Raw genomic sequence first — 18309 nt, 5'->3', positions numbered from 1 at the left:
AGTACTTTAGGTTCATTGTGTGGCTTTTAATTTCCACACACCATTGAGGTGAGAATCCTTATCCTTCTCTTAGAGATTTAAATACTCAGCTTCGGAAGGAAGTTACTAGGCAGTGATCACAGAGGCAGTAAGAAGCAGAACCTGGATTCAACCAAATCCTGTCTCCAAACCAAACACTTACACTCCTCCCTTTTACAGCGCTCCCCTCCTCCTGGATAATAAAGCAGGGATTCGGGTTTTTCACACACACACACACAGCTTGTCAGTCTACTAGGTTTATTCCTTCTGTGTTTACCACCTTCCCTTTATGGCCCAGCACTCCCGGCCCCAAGATCTAAGCCCTGGCTCTAGAATAAGCCCCACCTCCAGAAAGGAGCTGGGCTTGGTGCTGCTGACACCCACCCCTCTGAGGCCATGGTTGTCCTGCCCAGACCACTCACATCTGTGGTGTCCACCAAGCCCTCCTTGCTGGGTCCCGACAGAGAGCTGCTGGGCTCTTCCTCGTAGTAGTACTGGATCAGCTGCTGAACCCCAGCCTTCACTGCGGGCTTAAGCGCAGAGCTGAGGAGCAGTCCCGTGGGGCCCCCCGATAGCCCGGCCATGGCCATCAGAAGGTCGTAAGTCAGATCTATGGCCCCATCTTGGCCTCGTTCCTTGGCCGCGTCTGAGCAGTTCTGAGTAGCATAGTACAAAGCTGTGCCCAGGTTGTAGTAGGTTGCCACCACTGGCAACAGCTGGACTATCTTGTGGACGCGCTGCTCCTGCTCACTCGCACACCGCGCGGTGGTGAGCGAGCGCCGGGCTCTCCCTGGGCCGGGCTGTTGCCAGGCCCACAGCTGCAGAGCAGCGACCAGGGCCTCCGTGGACTCTCTGCTCCCTGTGCTTCTGCCTTTCTGCAACCCTTGGAGCTGGCGGGTGAGCACCTGCGTAGCTTTCACACCCCCTTGGCGGTACAGCCGAAACTGCAGAGCGCGAGCCTCCAGCCGGCAGCCCGCAGCCTCCAGAGCATTCCTCAGGGCCAGGCCTACCAGGAATCTGGGTAGAAGGGCCATGTGGGTGAACCCAGGCAGGGACTTTGGGAGCAGGTCCTGGCAGAACAAGGGTCCTGAAGAGGGTGATTGGGACCCCAGAGATGAGGGAAAGTGCCTTGGTGCCTCTGTCTGGTTTCCATGTGAAATGGCTTCCACGGATTGCAGCAGGAGGTAGCAGAGCAGCAGCTCAACTGGCATCATGATGGCTCTGCTGCCACACGTGTCTGCAACAGAGTATGCTGGTGTGGGGAGAAGCTCAATTACAAACCCTTTCCCTAAGGTTATGGTCTGAAAGGAGCCCAGGACTCAGCTAAGGGGCATGTCATGCATCACCTCCATGCTTCTGTTCTTTTTAGGGGAGGCCAATAAAATGCGAAATGGGTCCCAATTGCTTCCACTTGTCCTCCCCATTTATAGGTCATCAGGGACAACCTCTGCTTTACTTCTACCCAGTTCTAGGGGCCCCAAATTACCACACAGTCCAGTCTTGGAGAAATGAAACTGCCGTGGTTGGTTTGGTTGCTCTTTGGTCTCCTTCTGCCCAGTTTTCTGTCCTGTGAGGAGGGGAGAGATATTTGCTTTCCCCTATGAGCAGAAAGGGCTGTAATCTCTGCAAATATTTGCTTATTTGAACTGACTGCTCAAACCTTGTCCCCTTATCACATATTCATCCTCAGTACTTATAACTGTTTTTGGCATTTCCTACATGTCTCTGCCACAATCATTCTAGCTTATTACAGGAGCTTGGGGAACTGAGGGTCACGAGAAATTTGATGTCTGTGATTTTCTCTCCCCCCCGCCCTCCCTCCTGAATTCTAACTGCTTTAAAAAAATAATGCGGTAACATATATAAAACACAAAATTTCCCATTTTAACCATTTTCATGGGTACAGTTCAGTGGTATTAATTATATTTACAATGTTCAGCTACCATCACCATCATCCATTACCAAAACTTTTTTATCACCCCAAACAGAAAGTCTGTTCCCATTAAGCAATAACTCCCCACTTTTTCTTTCCACCCCCTGGTGTCCACTAATCTACTTTCATCTGTATGTATTTGCTAATTCTAGATTTCATGTAAGTGGAATCCTACAATATCTATCCTTTCGTGTCTGGCTTCTTCCATTAAATGAGATGTCTTCAAGGTTCACTCATTTTGTAACATGTATCAGAACTTCATTCCTTTTTATAATTGAATAATATTTCGTTGTAAGTATATACCTCATTTTGTTTATCCATTTGTCTGTTGATGGACACATCGTTTGCTTTCATCTTTTGCCTATTGTGAATAAAGCTGCTATGAATAGTGGTGTACAAGTAGCTGTTTTAGTCCCTGTTTTCAATTATATGGATATATATCTAGGAGTTGCTGGGCTATAGGATAATTCTTTGTTTAACTTTTGGATAAACTGTGAATCTTTTTTATTTTATTTCTCTTTTCAGTTAAAAAATTCAATTAAAAAGTTACAGCATAAGAACCAGCAGGATGGTGGTGGAGTAAGGAGCTCCTAGAGTCAGCTCCTGCTACAGGGCAGTTAGTAAATACCCAGAGCTCTCTGGAGCTAGCCGAAGCACGTGTTTGGGGGCTCCAGGAGGCCAGAAAAGCATCTGGCAACATCCTTGAAGGAATGGAAGGAGGAGATGCCCACCTGCAGAGAAGACTCGTAAGTAGAGCACTCCACGTCCTGGAGGCCAGGGCCCATCCTCCACTGTGGGCACAAGCCGCCCCGGGAACTGTTCCGCGCCAGGAATTGAAAGCTCCAGTTCCAAAAAACAGGGGAGGATGAGGTGGTTGGGCACCAATTTCAGCTACTGATGAGTAAATCCAGCAGGCTACAGTATAATCCTGAGAACAGCTAAAGTTGGAGCCTGTCCAAGTCAGAAAGAGGCCAGGAGCTGCCATCTTAACTCTGCGCCTGGCACGAGCGGAAGGGGGGCAGACTGAGAATCCCACCAGACTGAGAAGCTGGTGGGGACCAGCTTCTTCCCATCCAGATCATATTGCACCTCCAGTCTAGGCCCCAGTGCCACCTCCAGCAGGGAGGAAGCTGCAGGGACTTGAGTCAGCCTCTCTGGGAAATTACCAGCCAAGCTGCAGAGAGGCTGGTGATTATCCTACTCTGGCAGCACGAGCCGCCCCAGGAGCTATTCTGTGACTGGAATTGGAAGCTCCATTTCCCAAAAACAGGGGAGAAAGAGATGGCTGGGCACCGATTTGGCTAATGATTGGTAAGCTAAGATAGAACCCTGGGAACAGCTGGGGTGTGAATCATCCCAAGTCAGAAAGAGGTAGGTGGCCACCATTTTGACTCCGCCCCCAGCCTGAGGGGAAGCCAGGCTGACAGAAGATCACAGTGACAGTAGGAACCGGCTTCTTTCACCCAGATCAGCCTGCAGCCCTAGCCTAGGCTCCAGCCCCACCTCTGGCAGGGAAGACTGTGGTCATCTTGGACCCACACTGCATGGATTGCTGCCCACACCTGCAGTTCCATTCCCGCCACAGGCAGGGGAGAATGGGGCATGAAGCTTCATCAGTCTCTCTGGGCAACTACCGTCTAGGCCTGCATGACTTGGATTATTCCACACCACTGTGACTCTGTCCCTACCCCTGGCAAAGGAGAAAGTTGAAAGAAGCCTCATTGGTCCCTGGGGCAATGAGGGCAGCTTGAGCCTCCACAGCTTACAGCAGCAACTACATGCTTGGCTCCTACTGCACAACCAGCAAGGGAGAAATGATAGGAAGCCTTAAACTAAAGAGAAAAACTGCACCCAAAATAAATACTCTAGTAAGCCAGATTCAAAGACACCAACAAAAAATTACAATCCATACCAAGAAACAGGAAGCTATGGCCCAGTTAAAGGAACAAGATAAGCCTCCAGATGACATAAAGGAGTTGAGACAACTAATCATAGATGTTCAAACAAATCTCCTTAATAAATTCAATGAGATGGCTAAGAGATTAAGGATAGTAAGAAGACACTGGATGAGCACAAAGAAGAATTTGAATATATGCATAGAAAAATAACAGATCTTATGGGAATGAAAGGTGCAATAAATGAAATTTAAAAACATTGGAATCAGGGAATCAGACTTGGCCCAGTGGTGAGGGCATCTCTCTACCACATGGGAGGTCCGCGGTTCAAACCCCAGGCCCCCTTGACCATTGTGGAGCTGGCCCATGCGCAGTGCTGATGAGCGCAAGGAGTGCCGTGCCACATAGGGGTGTCTCCACATAGAGGAGCCCCACACACAAGGAGTGCGCCCTGTAAGGAGAGCCGCCCAGCACAAAAGAAAGTGCGGCCTGCCCAAGAATGGCGCCGCAGGCATGGAGAGCTGACACAGCAAAATGATGCAACAAAAAGAAACACAGCAAAGAAGAACACACAGCAAATAGACACAGAGAACAGACAACTGGGCAGGGGGAAGGGGAGAGAAATAAATAAATCTTTAAAAAAAATTGGAATCATATAATAGCAGATTTGAGAAGGCAGAAGAAAGGATCAGTGAACTTGAAGAAATGGCCTCTGAAAGTAAACATACAAAAGAACAGATGAAGAAAAGAATGGAAAAAATTCAACAAGGTCTCAGGGAACTAAATGACAGCAAAGACGTTCAATATACATGTCATGCAAGTCCCAGAAGGAGAAGAGAAGAGAAAAGGGGCAGAAGGAATACTTGAAGAAATAATGGTAGAAAATTTCCCAACCCTGTTGAAGGACATAGATATCCATGTCCAAAAAGCACAATGTACTCCCATCAGAAAAAAATCTGAATAGACCAACTCTGAGACACATACTCATCAGAATGTCAAATGCCAAAGACAAAGAGAGAATTCTGAGAACAGCAAGAGAGAAGCAATGCACAACATATAAGGGATATCCAATAAGATTAAGTGCTGATTTCTCACCAGAAACCATGGAGGCAAGAAGACAGTTGTCTGATATATTTAAGACACTACAAGAGAAAAACTTCCAGCCAAGAATCTTATACCCATCAAGACTGTCTTTCAAAACTGAGGGTGAGATTAGAATATTCACAGATAAATAGAAACTGAGAGAATTTCTAAGCAAGAGACCAGATTTTCAGGAAATACTAAAGGATATTCCAGAGCCTGAAAGAAAAGACAGGAGAGGGGGGCCTGGAAGAGAGTCTAGAAATGAAGATTATGTCAACAAAAGTGCCTAAAAGTGTCAAAAGAATGGTGAAAATAAAATATGACAGATAAAACTCAAATAGTCAGGAACAATCTTAACCAACAATGTAAAGCACTTGTATTCAGAAAACTGCAACTCAATGTTAAAAGAAATTTAAAAAGTCCTAAATAACTGAAAGAACATTCCATGCTCATGGATTGGAAGACTAAATATCATTAAGATGTAAATTCTACTCAAATTGATATATAGATACAATGTAATCCAGATAAAAATTCTACCAGCCTTAAAGAAAAAATTGAAAACATGATCATCAAATTTATTTGGAAGGGTAAGAGGTCCCGAACAGCCAGAAACATCATAAAAAGGAAAAGCAAACCTTCATCTCCAGACTTTAGATTTTATTACCTAGCTATAGTCGTAAAAACAGCATTGTACTGGCCTAAAGACAGGCACAATAGACCAATGGAACCAAATTGATGGTTCAGAAACAGACCCTCACATGTGTGGTCAAGTGATTTTTGACTAGCCTGTCAAACTCATACAGTTTGGGCAGAACAATCCATTCAACAAATGGTGCTGAAAGAATTGGCTATCCATAGCTGAAAGAAGGAAAGAGGACCCCTATGGCACACCTTATCCAAAAATTAACTCAAAATGGATCAAAAAAACTAAAAGCAAGAACCATAAAACTTCTAGAAGAAATTGTAGGAAAATATCTTCAAGACCCAGTGGTAGGGAAGCGGATTTGACCCAGCGGATAAGGAATCTGCCTACCACATGGGAGGTCCAAGGTTCAAACCCAGGGCATCCTGTCCCATGTGGTGAGCTGGCCCACGTGCAGTGCTGATGCATGCAAGGAGTGCCCTGCCATGCAGGGGTGTTCCCCGCATAGGGGAGCCCCACGAGCAAGGAGTGCGCCCTGTAAAGAGAGCCACCCAGCACAAAAAAAGTCCAGCTTGTCCAGGAATGGCGCTGCACACGGAGGGCTGACGCAGCAAGATGATGCAACAAAAAGAGATACAAATTCTGGGTGCTGCTGACAAGAATACAAGCAGACACAGAACACACACAAATAGACACAGAGAGCAGACAACTGAGGGGTGGGGGTGGGGAAGGGGAGAGAAATAAACAAAAAATAAATCTTAAAAAAAAAAAGATCTAGTGGTAGGTGGTAGATTCTTAAAGGAGATAAGAGGAAGACTGAGTGGACTACTGATGTTTAATGAATGTAGAAGTTTTAGTTAGCTTTGCTGTAAAAGTATGGAAATGGACAGAGTGGATGGTAACACACAATGAGTAACAGCTGGTTTAGAAATGGGGATGAGACTGAAAATGGTAGTCTAGTTATGTAAATGCCAATTGACAGAATGCTAGAGAATAATCTAGGAACTGAATAGCACAGTAAACCAAGAGATAGATTACAATTGTGGTTGATGGTAGAGATGCAAGAGTGTTCTTTATGAGCTAGAGCAAATGTATATCACTACTGTTGGGAATGTGGAGAAGCATGGGAAAAATACAGCTGGAGTGACCTATGGACTGTGGTTAGTAGTAATAATATAATATTCTTGCATCTATGCAAAAGATGTACAGTGTTGACAGTGAGGTAGTATGGAAAATGTGAGCCAAACGTACACTATGGACATGGTAACAATCAGATGATATTATTTTATCTGTAGCAACTGTTCCACCACAGTGTGGTGTGTTGATGGAGGGGTGTTGTTTAGGAATTCTGCATATGTGCATGATTGTTTTATAAGTTTACAACTTCTGTCATAAAAAATATATTTAAAAATAATAATAGGGTGGGTTGGGGGAAAACACACTAAAGGTAAGATAAGGACTATGATTAGTATTAAGATTTTGACAATATCTTTCGTAATTTGTAACAAATGTCTCACGACAATGCAAGGTATTGGTGGACTGTTGATGTATGTGACCCCTGTATGATGTTTCACATGTTTGCTTTGTAAGTTCACAACTTTTATTATACACTTAATTCTTTATGTATGTTCATATATAAAATGATACAAAGATAATAATAGGGTTGGTTAGGGGAAAAATACTTTCGTTAGTAGTAATATTTTGACAATGCTTTTTAAAAAGATTTATTATTTATTTATTTATCCCCCCCATTGTGTGCTCTCTGTGTCCATTTGCTGTGTGTTCTTTTTTAATTAATTTTTTATGTTACATTAAAAAAATATGAGGTCCCCATATACTCCCCACCCCCCTTACCCCACTCCTCCCATAACCACAACCTCCTCCATCATCATGGGACATTCATTGCATTTGGTGAATACATCTCTGAGAACTGCTGCATCACATGGTCAATGGTCCACATTATAGTTTACATTCTCCCCCAGACCACCCAGTGGGCCATGGGAGGACATACAATGTTCAGTAACTGTCCCTGCAGTACCACCCTGGACACCTCCAAGTCCTGAAAATGCCCCCACATCACATCTCTTCTTCCCATTCCCACCCTCAGCAGCTACCATGTCCACTTTCTCCATCTCAGTGTTACATTTACTTTCACTACTAATCACATTAGTTCCAGAATAGAGTATCAGTAAGTCCACTCTAATCCATACTCTATTCCTCCATTCTGTGGACCCTGGGATGGCTATGTCATTCCACCCCTATATCGAGAGGGTGCCTCGACTCCACTTGGATGATGGGTGCAATTCTCCTGTTTGCAGTTGTAGGGACTCTTGGCTCCCTGGTGTGGTGGCTGTTAGCTGGCTGGGGTAAGTCCAATAAACCAGAGGGTAGGAGTTGCAAGTCTGTTGAGGTTCAGGGCCTGGCTATCACATGGACAGTCCAGGGATTCAGGTCCCCCAAGTATACACTAAACCACAGTGCTAACCACAGGTTCAGTAAAAGTGACAGGAGAGGCTTGTGAACAAAGATCACACCTGAGTCCAACTCCATCACACTCAGGACCACAAACTCCAAAGTAGGGCCAACTGACATGGCACTGAAGTCCATCTGCCATGACCATAGAACCTGTGGGTCTCTGTAGCCCTCAGAAGAACCAATACCTGGGGTTGTATCTACTTTAGCTGTCTCTGGGACTCTGCTGAAGTGTGCATAAGGGCAACCCCTCTGATGACCTCCCGGCTCTTTTTTGGAGACTCATAGCCATATAAACTTGTTTGTCCTTTCCATTTCCCCCTTTTATTAAGGGTCAAAAAGCATTTTTAACTCCTGATATTACATGTAGGCTGAGATATTCTGCTGGTCTGAGTTGACCCTTTTATTCACGGTCATTCTCCAGACACATCATCAGCTGGTACTTGGTAGTAATCCCTCGGTGCCAGGGAGGCTCATCCCTGGGAGTCATGTCCCACGCTGGAGGGAAGGTAATGCATTTCCATGCTGAGCTTGGCTTCAAGACTGGCCATATATGAGCAACATGGAGGCTTTCAGGAGGTAACTCTTAGGCACCCTGCAGCTCTAGGCCTAGTTCTTATTTCAGGCCCACAGGTCCACAAGCATAGTCATTAGCATCAAGGGCTTATTGTTGGACCATCCTTCCTTATTGGTCTTAGCCATTGCACTCAGAGGATTGTTGCTGTTCCATTGGGGAGTGCAACAGAGCTCCCCCAGCCAGGAACCCAGCACTCTCCCAGCCATTGTTCCCAACTGTAATCATTATGAAAATATCCAAACATTTTTATGCACCCCGCATATATGCCCTGGAGAACTCCTTCCCAACCATGCACCCCCCACCCATAACACCCCACACCAGTATTCCTACCTCACCACCATTGAATCCCTCTGTGGTCCAAAACCTCCCTGAAAATGAAGCCCAATATATTGCCAGGTTCCATTAATAGTAAAATGGGATATAGTGATGGGTTTAGAGGTTAGATATAGAATACATACTAATTTAGAAAAATTAAAGTAAAAATAAATTGGGGTATCAAAAAATTAAAAAATGAAAAAGCTTTGTTTTTGATGTTTTGCCTTCCATCACTGCACTAAGTGTTGCCCTGTATGCACATTGTCAAGGTAACTTCTTCCATCTCTTCCTCAGGGTCTATGTCCTTTCTTTTTCTTTCTTTCTTTCTTTCTTTTTTCTAATTATTAAACTTGTCTTCACAAAAGTTTTAGACCACAGTAATTCATATATACAATATACAGTACTCCCACATATTCAACATCAGACACTTTGTCCCTTGCCCAGCAATAATCTTTTTACATGTTCATACCATATTTACTGCAACTGATGTACAGATACTGAGAAAATAGCTGTCAAACAAGGTTACACTTGGGTTTGCATTGTGGTCTATACTTTAGACTACACAATTTTCTAAATTTTTAGTTATCTTATGTTTTACATTATGATTTACATTTTAGCATATAAGCCCCTATACATTTTTGGGTGTAATTTAATATAGCCTATATCCATCCTTGCATAACCTTGTGGAACATTTCCATTGCCCCACAGTTACACTGATTCCACCTATTCAATACCTCTTTCCCCCTCCCCTCAGGGCCCACAGTGACAATCATTCTTCATTGCTTGATGGGCCATGTTCAGAGATACTTGCAACAATGTTGAGGGCTTGACATGCTCAACTGCCCTAATGCATTGGGAGCCACCATTTCTCTTGAGAGATACAGTTTCCTCTATTTGAGAACATCAGTCCTCCCCAGGATGTGGGTATACCTTCACTCTCATTGTATGGGTTTCCATCCATGTGGTAGGCGAATGCCCTATCCACTGGGCAAAGTCTGCTTCCCTCCAAATGATCTTAATATTGCTGATCCCTTCCTCTGCATTGTGTTTTTTAATTTCATGGGTGAGGGTTTCAGTAGTGTCCTTTCCTCCCATTCTAAAGAGCTGAAGCTTCAGAATATGGGCCTGAGTTGGACAATCCACCTCCTCCAGAGCTAAGTTGGACAGATACACAGGCAGAGAGGCTAAAGTGGGGGCCTTGTACAAGAGAGCCTAGCAGCGATTTGGAATCTGGAGAGGGATCTGTACTGTCACATTAGGCAGAGTCCCAGGCTTTGTGAAAAATTGTTAGAAGCTTAGAGTCCCTTTCTGGACATTTCTTGGAAAGGTAGCCATCAGAGACAGCAAGACACAGCAAAGTAGCACAGCCCAGATCATGATGGGACAGCAGGTATAGCCTGCTGGAAAGAAGTAGTGCTCAGTTTGGACTTCGGTGAAAAAAGTCTCAGGGTACTTTCTCTAAAGGCAATTCAAGAACTAAGAAGCATTAAGGTCAGCTAGGAAATGCCTTGGCCCTTGGAAACTTCAATTACCCCAGACATACCTCATCCCCACTGCCAGAGGTTGTGGGAGATCCTCACCATTTGAAAGAAGAAATAAGACAGAAAAATGAGATAATCCAAACTTCTTTTTCATTTTAGTACCTTCATGATCTGAACTGACCTTCTCTCTACACGAGGCAGAACCATGGGGAAACTAGAATGTTGATGGTTTCCAAGAACAGTGAAAGATGGCAGTCACAAATATTTATCTATCTTCTCCTGAGCCAGGTTTTGTCCTTCTCAGCTTTGCCCAGGCTGACAAACAGATTTTTCACCTTTGTGACCCTGTTTTTCCTGCCACTTATCCCTGTTAACCTAAGGATTTACCCTAGACTTAAACTTGAGATGAAGAAATGTTCCTTTTATGGTTTGGAAGGGAAAAGTCAGGATAGCTGACAATCTCTGGTAGGGGACCCCACACAGCTCATCTTGTTTAAAGGATACATTGAGTAATGGTTGGGGGGAACTGGACAAGATTGGTAAGCCAGGCCAAACCAGGGAGACTTTTACTTTCCACATCTGTAATTCCAGTACAAAACACAAATAAAATGCATTCATGAGCTGGACAGTTGTTGGAAACAAAGACATAATGATCTCACATGGATAGACATGCTGTTTCCCTGGTAACGCTTGCAGTGTAAGAAGTTCGGCAGTTGAGAGTGTTGGGAAAGAACACTCAAGCAGGATGAAGCGGTCATGGGCTACAAGAATAATGAACATATGTACTTGGTAGTTATATAGAACATCTAGACTTTGTACTCTGAGATAAGATCTTTTAGTTCCTTAGGATGGATGGGTAACTTGAAATAATAGTTGATTGAATTCCGTAGGTTATAGGTAATATTAATGATTGACTATATGTAGCTGCTTGTTCACATGTATGCTGGGCTATATAGAGAAGCCCCTCTGAGGCAATAAATTTGTCTGATGAGTCTTTACTCACAGACCCCTGATCCCAGCTCTCTTTCTCTTTCTTTCTCTTTGTTTCATTCCCTATACCCTTCAGGCCCAAATCTCCAACAACTGATGCCCAACATGGGGCCCAAAGAAGTGAATCTGAAAAAAGTGAGTCTTCCATAGCCATATTGGGAACCCATGGAAAAGACCTCGTCAAGGGTCAAGTGAGACGTCCAAAGCAGAGTGACTCGAGTCTTCTTTGAAGTAAGTAACATTTCCACGAAGTCATCAGGGTATAGGTAATCAAATAGGACGTGTGGAAGAATATTTGCAAGTGTTAAAAACTTTGTTGAAAGCTGCCGGGGTGCCTGTAAAAAATTCTGAGTTACTAGAATTGTTTGCTTTAATACAAAAGCATTGTTGCTGGTTTTAGCCTCAGGGGCATAATGTTTTAAATTTGAAACAATGAAGACGTGTAATGAAAGCTTTACAAAGAGCATATCACAAAAGGAAATTCATTCCATTATCAGTATGGGCCTTATGCCACCAGATAGCCACAGCTTTAGATCCTTTACAGTCTGAAGAAGGACAGAAAGATGAAATTACTATATTTTCTAAGCCCGTAAGTAAATTTAAAATAAAATAAGGTAAATTGGAACAAGAACAGAAGCTTCAGGTGAATGGGGAACTGTCAGGTTTTTTCCATCATCCTGATACTAATCCTTTCATCAACAAAAGCTCAATGAAGTGTCCTAATGGAATATCTTCTATGTATCCAGTACAATCCTCTGCACCTACTGAATTGCCTTCTGTTACGAAGCCTAAATTAGAAATGTTTTCAGATGTTGCCAATGCTTTGCCTTATGTTAATAAGATTGTTGTTCCTAATCCAACCCCATAAACACCCTTGATGTGATGTTTATTGCAGGATCTAGACAGGGGGACCCCAAAGCTATGCAATTATTATCTGCTTTCCCTATAACATTATATGCAATACCACCAGATATAAATAATCCACAAGGGATTTTAAACTATTGAAAGATTTAAAACAGGCAAAAGTGCTAAATAAAATCCTTGTTAGTGAAATCAGGCTTGTAAGAAAACTCTCTGTTAAAGTGTTAACTAAGATAAGGAAACTATTCTGGCAGCAACTCTGCAAACCCCCTGCTGTCTACATAATAATGTAGCTGTGGGCTAGTGGGGGTTAATAGAATTAAGCCGTGGGAAAAGGAGAAAAATATTGCAATACTGGTGTTCTGTTTTGTTTCCATGCTAATTCTGATTGGGCCTATTTAACCAAAATAGTAAAATTAGTACAAAATGTTATAAAGGTGTTAAAAGGAATTTTTGGTTTTAAATCAATAGTTAACTCCTGAACTTCAAATTTCAGTGTAGTCTTAAAAAGTAGTAATCTAAAAAGTATGTGTTAATGGTCTGTCTAAACTGCTAAATAAAAGGCTTAACTACATTTATGCTGCTCAAATTATCTTAACTGGTTGTTGATAACTAATAAAAACGTTTCCAAGAACAAGCTTGCATGTTACAGGCAACATGGATTCCAGAAGAAATCCTAAAAACAGTAAAATCTGGGATGAGAAATGATGGAGAACTTAAAAACAGCTCTGCCAAAAAAGTAGGAAAGTAAGAATTGTGAGTCAATTGTAAACTGTATGTTTCTATTGGTGTGTTTTAATTGTTTTGTGTTTGTTCAATGTCAGTGCATATTTTGATATCTCTGGATGGTGATATAAATTAATAAATAAAAATTTTTAAAAAGAGCTCTATTCAAATGGTCAAAAATTAAATAAGCGCTTATATTAATATATAAGTTTAAATGTTAATAAGATCTCTACAATGATAAAAAATTGTAGGTCTCAGTTAACAAAATTACTGTAAGTCTTTTCACAAAAAGTAGTTCTTGCCTAGATTGAAATGAATAGTTTATTTTTTTTCACAAAATAAGATAAAAAATGTAAAACTTGAATAAATATTTTAAAAGGTAAAAGTTTGTAGAAGTGCTAACTAAAATTTGATAAGTATGTTCAAAAAAGGTGTGTTTTGTCTAAAATAGGATGGCTAATTTTCATAAACTGATGGGACTTAAATGCATGTGGCAAGTTGTAGAAGGTATTGTGGTAACTTTAAGTAAGGGAATGTGTTCTGTGAAGGTAAAATTTGTCTTAAAATAATATAATTATAGTCTATATAGTTATAAATAATTATAAGAAGTTTAAAAAAGCATTGTTTAAATTAAAGTATTTAATTGGCTAATTCCAAAAAGTCATTATTAAACAAAACTGAATTGATAATAATAATAATAAAAGGTGATTTTATAACAGGAAAACTTGTTGGCAGCCAGCCTCCCTTGCCAACTTGCTTCTGAAAGACTGTGTCTGGTATTACATGCTACTAAGTATTTAAAGTGAAGATAAGTTCATTATTTTAACAAGCTTGTTTAGTGTTGATGGTAATTATATGTTGTAAGAAGTTTGCCTGGTAACTTATGTATGTGGGATGTATACAATGTGTTTTTATTATTAAGAAAACAGAAAATAATTTTGTCCTAAAATAAAATAATTGGTTACTAAGAAAAAGTAAATTGTGGAACTAAACCTGAATAAATACAGAAAGTGTAAAAGGTTCGTGAAAAAGGAATTTTTATGGTTAAAGTTAAGTAAGATTTGGTGGATCTGGCTATAAAGTTTTAAAAGTTTTAGTATCAATTAGTATACTAATACAAAGTTAAATTTTGTTATTTCTTAATGTTTCTCAAGTCATTAGTCTGTTTCAGTAAAAGTTTATAGAGTTTTTCTCTGAATAATCAGTATACAAAGAAAGTCTGTTTTATCAAAATAGCTTCTTGTGCTTTAACCTTATCATTTCCTTGGTTTTCTAGGAAGAAGCAAGTCTTATCATTTTCAAAGGAGCATAATGTTCAAACCTGCTTTCTCAAGGTCAAATCCTGAAAAGTAGCTTTTTATTTCAAATAGTTACAAGAGATTTGTTATTTTACCTTGAAAGAAAAATTAAAGTAATAGTCATGTTCATTTAATATGTTATAAGTCAAATGGAAAATGTTTAAAATTATTATAAAATTAAATGGAATTCTTTAACCTCTGTTAATTAAAGTTGTATGAGAAAAAAGTTCATATGAATACTTAAAGAGTATATAAAATTCCTGAAAATTTACCATTGTTTCAGCATAATATTAAACAAAAGTATTTACTAAATTATGGCAAAACAATTTATTATGGCAGGCTGCTCTTTCTAATTTTACTGGAATACTTAATACACATTTACCATCAAATAAATTTCTAACATTTTTTCAAAACACAGCCTTTGTCATTAATGTAATAGTTTGGGACCAACCAATAAAAAATGCTAGTATATATTTTACAAATGGAAATGAAAAAGAAAAAGCTGGATATTATAAACCCACTAAAAAATTATTGATACTAAACAAACCTCACCCCAAAAAGCAAAAGTGTCAGCTGTTATTCATTTACTTTCTGATGTATAGGAACCCATTAATATAGTAGCTGAGTCTGCCTATGTTTGCTATACTGTTAACCATACTAAGACTGCTTTTTGGGAAGTGGACTTGGCCCAGTGGATAATGCGTCCATCTACCATATGGGAGGTATGTGGTTCAAACCCCAGGCCTCCTTGACCCATGTGGAGCTGGCCCATGAGCAATGCTGATGCATGAAAGGAGTGCCGTTGGGGTGTCTCCTGCATTGGGAAGCCCCACACGCAAGAAGTGCACCCCGTAAGGAGAGCCGCCCAGTGTGAAAGAAAGTGCAGCCTGCCCAAGAATGGTGCCGCACACACAGAGAGCTGACACAATAAGATAATGCAACAAAAAGAAACACAAATTCCCGTGCCGCTGACAACAACAGAAGTGGACAAAGAAGAACACGCAGCAAATGGACACAGAGAACAAACAACTGGGGTGGGGGGGAAAGGGGAGAGAAAAAATAAATAAAATTTTAAAAAAGACTGCTTTTCTTTCTGAAAGTATGGAGATTGATTCACTTTTGGCAGATTAGCATACATCCATGTAACTGTAAATACATGTAGTAGATTTATTTAGGCTTCTGCTATGACAGGAGAAACTGCAAAACATATTATTCATCCTTGTCTTGTTACTATGGCTATTATGGGTGTGCCTAAAATTATTAAAACTGACAATGACCCTGCATATACTAGTAAATCATTTTCTAATTTTTGTGAAGCATGGAATATCCAATATAGCACTGGAATCCCCTATAATCCCCCAGGAAAAGCTATCGTAGAAAGAATTAATGGTATTTTAAAAACCTATTTATATAAATTTTTAAATAAAAAAGAAGGAAATGAAGGGACATTCCCCATAGACATAACAGAGATGGGTTTAGTTAATGATTTTTGGCCAGCAGTTATATTAAGCAAAGCCCTTTGCACTCTGAACATTCCTAACATTCTGGCTAACACTCATACATCAGCAGTTAGACCATTCTGGGAGGGAAAATCAGGACATTGTAAAAACCTTCAACAACCAATATATTATAAAAAGCTCTTAGATAATACATGGTACCCTGCTATGGTAAAAGCGTGGGGGGGGGGGGCGGCGAGGGGAGGCAGCGAGCTATGCTCTTGTCATTACAGAAGACAGAGAACAAATTTGGCTGCCAGCTTGATGGATTAAACCATGAATAGAAGAGAAGGAAGAGAGTTATGAGTCATCTTCTCTTGATTGTGTTGTTGGTAACTCTGGGTCATGCAGGTGAAAATCATACTTACTGGGCTTACATTCCTAACCCACCTCTAGTATGAGCTTGGACATGGGGAGATTCATCATTCCCTGCATTCTTGAATAAAACATATGTGTTTCCTGGGCCTATAGATGATAGACTACCTTTAAAGCCTGATGAAGAAGGGAGGAAAATATATAATCTTACCCTTCTTTTTGATTATAGACCATTGTATATAGGAAAAAGTCTCCCTGTATGCAAAAACAAAATTGTACTATGATTACCATGAAAGCTAATGGTACTAAATTATTAATAATGGTATTTCCATCATGCAAGTCTTTTTTGACCAAAACACAGAATTATAATTGTCCACCCCAAGAACCTGGAGAGAAAGAAAGATGGCAAGAATGCCATATAGGAAGAGGATCTGTCATTTTTAATGATTCCTATGGAATAGTTTGGGAAAGTGCTCCTATGGAGACTCCCAGTAATAACAACGGCAGATTTGCTTGGTATGGACTTAACAATAAAAGTCAGGTAGTCAGAAATATGCAACATCCTTTTTCATGGTCATCAGAGGAACAAACCGTATTTACTAATAAATCTGTTAATTGGAAATACAAAGGAAAAATGGATATTGGTCCCTTGGGTTAATGACACTCATAGTCATAACCTACAAAAGAATTTGTGGAAAATATTTCTTGAAATTGCCCCTGAATATGAATGGTTGGGAAATATAAATAAGACAGAACAGTATTTGACCCTTAATCAAACATATCATCTTAAAGCCTGTGTTAGAGACCATTTGTTTTCATAACTGGTAAAATAACTATTAGGAATGACTTATTGTTTTATGAAAATGGTGCCTTGTATACTTGTCTATCAGAAACTGTGTTGTAGGATAGAGAAACAATAACAATGGCAAGAAGAGGCATTTGGATACCTGTAAGAATGACGTGGGCCTGGCTGTCCTCCTCGAAAGTCAGTTGCTGCTTCACATGGCACAAGAATTTCTGAAGCGAACAAAACATTTTATTGGACTTCTTATTGTCAGCATCCTGGGACTGATTGGAATTATTACTGCAGCCATTACTACAGCTGTAGCCTTACATGAAACCATGCAAACACAGTGGTATGTACATGATTGGCATAAAAACACTAGTGATTTGTGGCATAGCCAAAATCACATTGATGAACAGTTAAATAATCAGATAAATGATTTAGAATCGGCTCTTTTGCATATTGGTGATCAATCGTCTAATTTAAACTTGTTAAGAGGATGGAAATGTGATTGGAATGAAAGCAACTTTTGTATATACTCCTCTTGCCTATAATTCATCAGATATGGTATGGGAAAAAATTAAGAATCATTTATTAGGCCATAAAAGTAATATTTCTCTAGAAATAATTGAATTACAAAGGAAAACATTAGAAATGTCTCATAATCAAATTCATGTAGCAAATGATAAGGATATTTTGTCAGATATGATTTCTCATATTACAAAATTTAATCCAGTTAATTGGTGGAAATCACAGCATTTCCTGTCAGCTTTAGGAATAGCACTAAACATATTTGTTCTGTTGCTCATGATTTTCACCTGTGCTGGACAGTGTTAAAGAAGAAAATTGCAAAGCGTAACAGCCATGGGACAAGCTAATAATTTGGTGCTAACAAAAGCACTTCAATAACTTCCCCTAGTCGAAGAGCTTGGCTGGTAGTCAATGATGGGTAAGACTCTCGAGAGGAGGGCAACCTAAGACAGGCACAGAAACCTCGACTGAAACAAAAAGGGGGAAATGGTGGAAACAAAGACATAATGATCTCATATGGATAGACATGCTGTTTCCCTGGTAACACTTGCAGTGTAAGAAGTTCGGCAGTTGGGAGTGTTGGGAAAGAACACTTAAGCAGGACGAAGCTGTCATGGGCTACAAGAATAATGAACATATGTACTTGGTAGTTATATAGAACATCTAGACTTTGTACTCTGAGATAAGATCTTTTAGTTCCTGAGGAAGGATGGGTAACTTAAAATAATAGTTGATTGAATTCTGTAGGTTATAGGTAATATTAATGATTAACTATATGTAGCTGCTTGTTCGCATGCATGCTGGGGTATATATAGAAACCCCTCTGAGGCAATAAATTTGTCTGATGAGTCTTTTTTATTTATTTATTTATTTACTTACTTACTTATTTAT

The 18309-nt window shown here is 40.4% G+C and overlaps 1 protein-coding gene and 1 long non-coding RNA gene across 3 annotated transcripts; one reads left to right on the top strand and one right to left on the bottom strand.

Annotated features, from left to right (window-relative positions):
- Positions 1-259: 259 nt before the first annotated feature.
- APOF (apolipoprotein F) lies at positions 260-1604 on the bottom strand. The gene is made up of 2 exons (XM_012528136.4): positions 1505-1604; positions 260-1255 (listed from the first exon to the last, which is right to left on the bottom strand). The coding sequence occupies exon 2, from the start codon at positions 1230-1232 to the stop codon at positions 348-350; it is 885 nt and encodes a 294-aa protein (XP_012383590.2). The 5' UTR covers positions 1233-1255; positions 1505-1604; the 3' UTR covers positions 260-347.
- An 878-nt stretch (positions 1605-2482) lies between these two features.
- On the top strand, positions 2483-15321 carry LOC111765979 (uncharacterized). Of its 2 annotated transcripts, none has more exons than XR_002798163.3 (4): positions 2483-2697; positions 11484-11638; positions 12921-13015; positions 14271-15321. It is a non-coding gene; the product is annotated as an uncharacterized lncRNA (long non-coding RNA). The 2 variants fall into 2 exon arrangements; XR_009188429.2 differs by having other exon boundaries at positions 12921-13024.
- The last annotated feature ends 2988 nt before the right edge of the window (positions 15322-18309 follow it).

Source organism: Dasypus novemcinctus, chromosome 12 (assembly GCF_030445035.2).
Source record: "Dasypus novemcinctus isolate mDasNov1 chromosome 12, mDasNov1.1.hap2, whole genome shotgun sequence".
NCBI classification, from domain to species: domain Eukaryota; kingdom Metazoa; phylum Chordata; class Mammalia; order Cingulata; family Dasypodidae; genus Dasypus; species Dasypus novemcinctus.
This window is presented reverse-complemented; position numbering and strand designations above follow the sequence as displayed.